Below are 9,250 nucleotides of genomic sequence, written 5' to 3'. Positions count from 1 at the left end.
GTTGTTGTCATGTCACAACGAGGGACGGGCGGATTAACGGTTCCCTGATGAGAATTAATCACCCGTGCAGAGGCTCCGTGATCGTGACTGTAACGACGATGATGTCGAGTAAGAGCGTGGAGTGGCTGCAGGACGAGCTGGAGTCCGGGTCCAGCTCGCTGCTGCTGCTGGACTGCAGACCCCACGAGCTGTACGAGTCGTCGCACATCGAGTCGGCCATCAACCTGGCCATCCCGGGCCTCATGCTGCGGCGACTGAAGAAGGGCAACCTCCCGATCCGCTCCATCATCCCCAACAACGAGGACAAGGAGAAGTTCGTCAAGAGGTGCAAGACGGACGTGGTTCTGCTGTACGACGAGGCGACGTCGGAGCGACAGGAGTCCGGGCTGGGGAGCTCCGTGATGGGGCTGCTCCTCCACAAGCTCCGGGACGACGGGTGCAAGGCTTTCTTTTTGGAAGGTAAAGCTCCCAGGAAGGCGGTGTTAAAGGTTTAAATATGTGTGTCAATAAAATAAACCTTACTCCAAACCGACGTGAAGCCGGACTTGATAAATTCGCCATTTTAAAACAAAGTATGTCACCTCAAATAAAAAATAAGATTTATTATAACTTAAATATAAAATATATATGGACTTATGTTTACATTTGGACTCTACTTGTTTTCAAGAACCTATGATTTAACTACAAACTAGTACTGATGTCTCTTTTTTAAAACATTTAGCTTTTTCAGCTTCGATGTTCGACAGATGTTTGACAAAACATGACAAAAAAAAAAAAAACACGGCAATCAGCGAGCTAAACTCCATATCAAACTAAGGCCAAATCAAATACTTTTTCATTAAAATGTAGCTGAAACAGCCCGCCATGTTGTRCTCCTTCAGGAAAAAGACACGGTTTTTTTCATGAATGAACACAGAGACGGGAGGACACGACGACCAGTTTTAAACAACACGAAGACAAAACGTGTTTTTTTTATGAGGAAAACAACCGGCAGGTCGTGTTTGGGGTTGGTCAGTAACAGCAGATAAGAGTGTATGAGCCGTGGAAAATAGATTTGTTTGACCGAAGTCACGAGCCTTCAGCAGCCATTCACAAAAAGTCCTCAGAGCTGGAGCCGTGTCGGAGCCGAGCTGCTGGCTTTTCTCAATGGAGCCACTCTGACCTGCCTGTTTTCATGCTCATCCTGACGCAAATCACCCGCTTTTTACCCTTTAATCTGCCTAATCAGCGTGCTCTAATGTGCGTCTTTTTTAGTTCATTCCACCCCAGATTCATTTACTTTTATATTATGATGTATAAAAAGTTTAATGTGTTTGTTTTATAGTGAAAGTGAGAAGCCTTTATGGCTTATATTGTTGAGAATAGAAAATATAATTAACTCAGACTAAATAGCTTTTGGGTGGTTAGGTTGCCTCACAGTTAGAAGGTTGCAGGTTTGAAACCAGGTTGCAACCCTTTGAGTTGTTTGCATGTTCTTCCTGTTTCCTCCCAATGATATGAATGATCCAGATATTGATAGCATCGATACAAACATCAGGCAAGTTTAAAGCTTAAAACTCTAAGCATCCTCAGGTACAGAGTCCAGTTGCGTTGTCTTTTAGAAAGCTTTCTAGTTTTGTCCTGTGTAGGAAGGATGATTGAGAATTTACACTAGGGTTGGGCAATATTGGCAAAAAAATAATATCACGATTAATTGTGGTATTCAGCCGATAACGATTAATTTGACGATTACTCCCCTGGAGTCCCTGGGCACCCTTATGTCCTGGTCACATGACCAATTTAGTGGGAAAGATTTGCTCTTCATAAAAATCTGTTCCAAACTATATCATAATTACAGACTTCAGGCTATATATCAAATTTAAATTGTGTTGATCGATAAAAAAAATTACATAACTTTTTTATGTTCATCATATTTGAAGCAGAGAGAAGCACCGAGCGGACTCTGCCTGGTGGCATTAATCGTATTAATCATCAAGTGTCAAAAAGTAATCGATTAATGTTTTTCTGACGATTAATTGCACACAATACGATTATGCCTAACCCTAATTTGCACCATCACATAATACCAACCATGAGGGATGCTCTGATATGAAAATTTCAGCCAAAATCGTTATTCGATATAATTATTGCTGTTATGGTTGATATTTACCAATATTGCACAAACACACAAATTTTACTATATATGGACAAACACACTTGTCTTTTTTTTAMCATAAATAAATGACCAGACCTCTGACATGGCTCCCTACTTCAGTTATTCCTGGCTGCGCAGCGTCACTATCACTAATCAAAAAGATGCTGCTCAACCAACCATCTCCCCTCCAGAAACAGAAACACAAAGATAAAAAGTGGGAAATCAATATCGGACGTTAATATCGGCCCAGTTTTACATATCGGACCGATACGATATTCTAAAAAATGACAAATATCAGCCGATACCGATATTAGTGCCAACATATCGTCCATCCCTACCAACTATGCTATGCAAACATGTCGATACTATGCAGTTGATACTTGGGTTTGTTTCCTCTGTACTTTCAGTCGCTCCCACTCCAGAAGTACAATTCAGCACCCACCCAATGAGGCAGAAAGCGGGACGATAAAACATAAACAATGAGTACAAGTATAGCAGATAATAATTCAGTTTGCTCCGATTGTGCAATAGCTTTATAATGAATACATGCTAACACGTGTAGCATCCATATTTACTTTTGTAAACACAACATGCCGTGTGACGTCATGTTTTCTTCTAAAATACTGATTTTTGCCGAAATTGATATTTGCTTAAAAAGGAATCCATAAAGACGCCATTTAATTATCCTAGCAACAAAAATAGAAAATAATCTTTTGAATTGAAAATCTCTAACAAGTGTGTGTATATACACTTGTTAGAAGTTTATATATATATATATTATTTTTCAAAAGTAATTGTTTTTATAATAGTTTTAGGTTATAATATATCATTTGTCTTTGTAGTTCTAGGGAATTCCTTCCTGTAATGTTTGGCGTCATTGTGAAACTTGGGGATTCCCTTTTTCAAATACAATACTGAAATTCCCAACCTGTCATTTTAAAGCATTTAAGATGGGCATCATTTGGTATTTTATGACTTGTTCGGGACCTAACCTAAACTTTGGAAACCACACCTCTGTGTGGTCCAGTGATGGACTTGCGACCTGTAAGGTGTACCCTGCCTCTTGCAAAGTGACTGTTGGACACTTTCACCAGCTCCCTGCAGATATTTTCAGAGAAGTGGTTAGAGAAAATAAGAAAATGGATGGATGTTTTTAATATCATCCAGTGAGATTGTTTTTGTTTTTACTTGTCCTCTAGGAGGTTTCAGCAAGTTCCAGTCTGAGTATCCTGATCACTGCGAGACCAATCTGGACTGCTCGTGTCCCAGCAGCTCCCCACCAGCCTCCGTCCTCGGACTGGGAGGGCTCCGCATCAGCTCCGACTGCTCGGATGGCGAGTCTGACCGCGAGCCGGGCAGCGCCACTGAGTCGGAAGGCAGCCCGCTCCCCAACAACCAGCCAGCGTTCCCCGTCCAGATCCTGCCGTACCTGTACCTGGGCTGTGCCAAAGACTCTGCGAACCTGGATGTGCTCAGCAAGTACAACATCAAGTACATCCTCAACGTCACGCCCAACCTGCCAAACATGTTCGAACACGAGGGAGACTTCAAGTACAAACAGATCCCCATCTCTGATCACTGGAGCCAGAACCTCTCACAGTTTTTCCCTGAGGCCATTTCATTTATTGGTAAGTTAAGGTGGAATTACCTTCGATTTTTAACTGTTGGTTCACATTAGATAAAAACCTGACATTAATTTATTTATTCTAAAATAGGTGGATACCAATGTTTGGTTGTTACTGTAAATCAAATTTATAGGTACACATCAGAGGAATCAAAAGGACCATTGGAAAAAGATCCTTTTTTTGTACTAAAGAGCATATGTGAGGGTCTGAAGTCAATCCCAACTCAGTATATCTCAGCAGTACATCATAGATTAGAAAAAAGAACCACAACCCTTTTATCTTTTAGATGGGTATGAGTGGGAGCATGAATGGTTGTTCGACTTTTTGTGGCCTTGTGATGGAGCGGTGACCTGTCCAGGGTGCACGCCGCCTCCAGCCCAATGACYGCTGGAGATGGGCATAACTTCCTGTGACTGAACATAAACAGGCGGGTATAGAAAATAGATGAATGTTCATAGCCACCGGGACTACGTTTATTGGCTCTGTTTTTAGCTCCTGGTTTAGAGTAGGGTTTTTTTCGTTGCTCAGTGGGAACTGAGTGACGTAAAGAGATGTGTTTGCTGATTGGCGGAGCAAGTTTAAAGCTCTTCTCCCACACCACTTTTTATAAACCGTGTTGGTGTTATTTACATCACTCGCAGGAAGTAAAACTGCCTTGAGAACTAAACAGATGCTAAAGTCCAGGCTTTACTGAGCTTGTATTCAACTGTTGTCCACCATTCATCAACTCTTGTGTGGACCCAAACAAAAAAAGTGTCTTAATTATTTCCAGATCCTATTTGCTCAGTAAAGATGCTGCTTGCTTGTTGTAGTTTTTTCATACGACGTGTTCTCCTTTAAAAAATGTGCAGCACAAGGTTGACTGAGCTTCGTAGTGCTAATTCTTCCTAACCTTTGTATCACATTATCCAACTCAGCTGTAATCAATAATCCAAAGACAAACATCAAACACGTAGCACTCACTACTCTGTCCAACAGTATTGTTACTACTTATGCTGAATGTCACATGCAGTGAAATGGCTGCACTAAGCCAAATATTTTATTTCATTTTTTCCCCCCAGTCGCTGTGCTCCCCAGGTGGAGCAAACACACAGGTCCCTATAAGCTCCCCTTTGTGGGACTAATGGTCTTATAACCCTCAAAGTGTCCTTAGAACTGTTTGGTCCAAAACACCTGTTGTTAACTGTCAGTACTTCAGGCTCTTTCAAGGATTCTTGAAGTACGTTTACTGAAGCTGAGTGTTTCCCTGAGCCTCCTAAAATCACATTCAAAGAAAAACACTCCAAAGACTGTCTATAAAACATATTTTAATACTTTATTTCTGTTGTATTCTCATCAAACCATATCACAAGCATTACACGTTGACTCTAGGGGAGTGTGTTACAGTATTTTATTAAATTCTATTGACAGCTAAGCAGCTCTTGTAACTGCAGATTGATCTGTTTATTGTTTACTGAACTAATCTTTAAAAAAAAAAAAACAGCATTTCCTCTTGTTGCAAATTTCCCCAAACATTCAGTGTCAGCTCAGATGTGTACACAGTTTTGAAGAAGTGAAATTATTATAAAAGCTCTAAATAAGTATATATTTTGTGCTGTCGAGGCAAAATTGGTATTTATTTATTTGCTTTAGGTTCGTGGGGTTTTTTTGTTTAGTTTTTTATTTGTTTGTTTGTTTTATTTTTTTGGTCTAGATTTTTTTTTATAACTCCTAACAAAGCAACAATATTCCATTTGACCCCTGGTTATTAAAGAATGATAAAAACAAATATCCATGAAATTGTTTCTAGTTTTATGAAAATACGTCTAGACTAAGATCCAAATAAAAACAGATTTCAGTGTTTTGAGAAAAGTCCCAGCAACAACTTCAGCATCGATTTTATTATAGTTTGTAGGGATGCACGATATATCGGCACTAATATTGGTTTTGGTCCGATATGAAGAACTGGGCTGATATTAATGTCTGATATTGATTTCCCACTTTTTATCTTTGTGTTTCTGTTTTGGTAGGGGAGATGGTTGGTTGAGCAGCATCTGTTTGATCATAATAGTGATATTGATGCTGCGCAGCCAGGAATAACTGAAGTAGGGAGCCATGTCAGAGGTCTGGTCGTTTATTTACGGTAACAAAAAAAAGTGTGTTTGTGCGTATATGTATAATGTAATTTGTGTGTTTGTGCAATATTAGCCTGGTTTAAACCAGACCCTGTCCTTCACTTTGCTTTGTACAAGTGTCTGTACTTGCTGCATAGAGAAAAGATTTCTTGCAGGAGGCGTGGCCTCTGCTGAAGTATGTGTGTGTTATCGGTGTGAAGGAGGCTAAGCTAAGAAGCTAACCGGAAATCGCGTGTGCTGTAAACAACCCTACTGAGAGGAGAGAAGTACCGAGCTGAACGAAACGGCTGTAAATGAGAGCTGCTGCTTTGTCAGACAAATTTATTTTAATTTGGAAGCCTTATCAACACAGACTGGCTTCATTCACTTCCTCCACTGCCGTATGCTAAAATAACTAGCAGACACTGTGCAGAACATCTACGTCATTCAAAACTCCTCCTTCTGTTTGCTGATTGGCCCAGGTTAAATAAACTACAAGAGACACTGGGCAGAAAATTGATGTTCTCTTCCCTGATTGGCCCGGATAAAAATCTGTCAGCGAAATCCATCTCAGTGGGAGAAGTCCCAGACGGAGGAGCAGTGAAGGGAAACTAGAATTGAGCGGAGTTGCGTAGGAAGGCAAGGGCCAGGCTAGTGTAATATCGGTAAATATTGGTTATTGGCCATAACGGCAATAAGTATATTAATATCAATATCGGCTGAAATTTTCATATTGGTGCACCCCTAATAGATTTTTGAATTTCCATTTATTTTTCTGACCTGATTCACTATCGAGTGATGTTCTCTGAGTTTGTATCAGAACCTGCCTTATTTACTTCAGATCATTATTTTTGTACATATTGATTCTGTTGAAGTAGGGTGAGTGTGATGTATCAGAGCCAGTGGCCATGCTTGGTGTTAAACAGATCTGTCTGACTGGGTTTAATAGTCTGGGATTACACCAGATCTTTATGGTTATAGGAAGATAATTACAGATGTGAACACACTGTGAGCTGAAAGCACCAGATATATTTTATGTACAGACAAGTCGGAGATAAGTTTGTTTTATCTGGCTTCTAAACGGCTCAATACGTGTTGGATTATTGTGTATTTGATGTGTTGCATTGCTCCGGCCTAATGATCAGTTCCAGCAGATTAACTTAACTGGTTTATTTATCTGACTTCTGAGCCTTGTGGAGTTTAGTTAAATTCTCCTCATGAGGATTTTTAGCCCTTTTTCTTCTATTGTGGAAATGTGAGCACGCGTCCCGCATGAATTTAATTTGGCGACGGCTCAGCAGGCTGACCTCAATCTTTACAACGAGATGCAGGCAAAGAGAGCGAGAAGAGGATGAAAGGAAGGAAGGAAAGAAGCACTTAACTCTCGCTCTAATGGCCTCTGGATGCAAGTGCAAGGGCTCGAAACTGATAGGTGGCTGGATGCAGCAGCTTAATAATGTAGGAGGTGTTTTTTATTCACAGTTTGCTTCAGACCGAAAGCTGAAAAACGCAATGAAACAGTGCGTTCTGCCATTGAGAAAAGTCATTCTGTGCTAATATGAATAGATTTTACTATACAAATAGATCATTTTATTTGAATTCAGTTGTAACACTCTCATATTTTGTGTTTGGCTTAACAAATGATTAGAATAAAGAAATCCAGAAGACGTAACTCACGCATTTGAGAAGCTTAAGGCGAGAAACATTTGGCTTTTCTGCAGCAAAAACATGTTTTTTTCCCCTTTTTTTTAAAGCAGATAAAAGGTTGATTACAGGAATTACTCAAGCTGGGTTTTATTTTTTAGCAAATGTTGGATCTTAAACCATAATTTTCACAACTAAACAGTTTCAGTTCATCTTAAGTTGATTTGTTGTTGCAAACCGACTCCACAGATTTATCTTTCTGACATGTTGTTGTTATTTTGATAGAACCCCAGTGTCAGTAATATTAATTAGGAGCCGTGGTGCTCTAAAGTTAAATGTCTCTCGGAGAATATTGCATTTTAATGCAAATTAATAACTTCCTGTATTTAGTTTAATGTGAGGGATTTGTGGCTTAAAAAGAACAAGTCTTGAATACTCAACCTTTTGATTGCCATGGCCACAGTCAAAACATTGGGCTCAAGGTGATTTAAAGAATGTCCAACAGTCCTAATTTTTTGAGGGCAAAAAATATCTTTGTACCTCAGTAGCTTAAAATAAGCACAATTTGTGTTGTATTTTCATGCACATTTTCCCTTAGAATAATTTGAATCCTACAGAGTGGGTTTGAACATAATCTTATCCTCTATGGTTTTCTCTCTCCTCTTTTTTTTCTCCTCCTCAGACGAGGCGCGGTCAAAAAAGTGCGGCATCCTGGTCCACTGTCTGGCCGGGATCAGCCGCTCCGTCACCGTCACCGTGGCGTACCTGATGCAGAAGCTCAACCTGTCGCTCAACGACGCCTACGACTTCGTCAAGCGCAAGAAGTCCAACATCTCCCCCAACTTCAACTTCATGGGCCAGCTCCTGGACTTCGAGCGGACGCTGGGCCTCAACAGCCCCTGCGACAACCGCGCCGCCTCCCCGCAGCGCGAGCAGCTCTTCTTCACCACCCCGACCAATCACAACGTGTTTCAGCTGGACACGCTGGAGTCCACTTGAAAGGGATGCTCGCGTAACTGTAACCGCCCCCTCTTTTTCTTTTTTAAATTAAAAACCGTGGTAAGAAGCGGCTGCACCGGACGAGCGCGGCCAGTTTTGTTGAATGTTTCAGCCTCCTGAGGCTCCCTCGTCTGAGAGCCTGGCCACGGAGCGGCACTGGAGCGACRGGAGGGGTCGTGAAAGCCACGTTTTTAAAGGAGGCGTAAGGGGATTTTGTTTGACCCCAGAGGGGGAACAGCGGGTTAATGATCGGGCCGCCCTCGGCGCTGATCGAAATCGGGGATTAAAAGCCCTGATCAACTTGTCTCGTAACAAAGAACAGGGGCGACTCTCTGTAGTTGACTRAGAAAAACTGGACAGCTTCGTACAAAGATAGGAACATGAAGTTGGATGACGGCGTTCTCCCTTTGTGTTCGGTGGAGAATCTGGAGGTACTAATCAGAAACTTCACTCTACTGAATGTAGAGTTTTTAAAAACCAAGGAATTAATACACACACACTTAAAGTATGTATGTTTGTACTGTATGTATGTTAACGTACAGAACATGTATGAGCAGTCCTTAACAAATTCAGTATGTCTATATGCATTTTTGTATATTTTTATGTACATTTACGCACAGATCTATACCTTATATAAATATATACTCTTTATCTTTGTCCAAAAACAGAGTAATTCAATCTTAGACTTGTTTAGGAGATTGTAAAACTAAAGAAAGGGAATGGTTGTTTTTGTTGTTTTGTATATATATATATAT

General features: G+C 40.7%; 1 protein-coding gene across 1 annotated transcript; it reads left to right on the top strand.

Annotated features, from left to right (window-relative positions):
• dusp7 (dual specificity phosphatase 7) lies at positions 1-9,146 on the top strand (the record flags this gene model as incomplete). Its single annotated transcript, XM_014004117.1, is given in 3 exon segments — positions 1-459; positions 3,334-3,762; positions 8,179-9,146. Coding segments are annotated over 3 exon segments (1,158 nt in total). The 3' UTR covers positions 8,496-9,146.
• Between the last annotated feature and the right edge of the window lie 104 nt (positions 9,147-9,250).

The sequence above is a fragment of the Austrofundulus limnaeus genome, unplaced genomic scaffold (assembly GCF_001266775.1).
Source record: "Austrofundulus limnaeus strain Quisiro unplaced genomic scaffold, Austrofundulus_limnaeus-1.0 Scaffold22, whole genome shotgun sequence".
Taxonomy (NCBI): domain Eukaryota; kingdom Metazoa; phylum Chordata; class Actinopteri; order Cyprinodontiformes; family Rivulidae; genus Austrofundulus; species Austrofundulus limnaeus.
The sequence above is the reverse complement of the archived record's forward strand: the minus strand, read 5'-3'. Positions and strand labels throughout refer to the sequence as shown.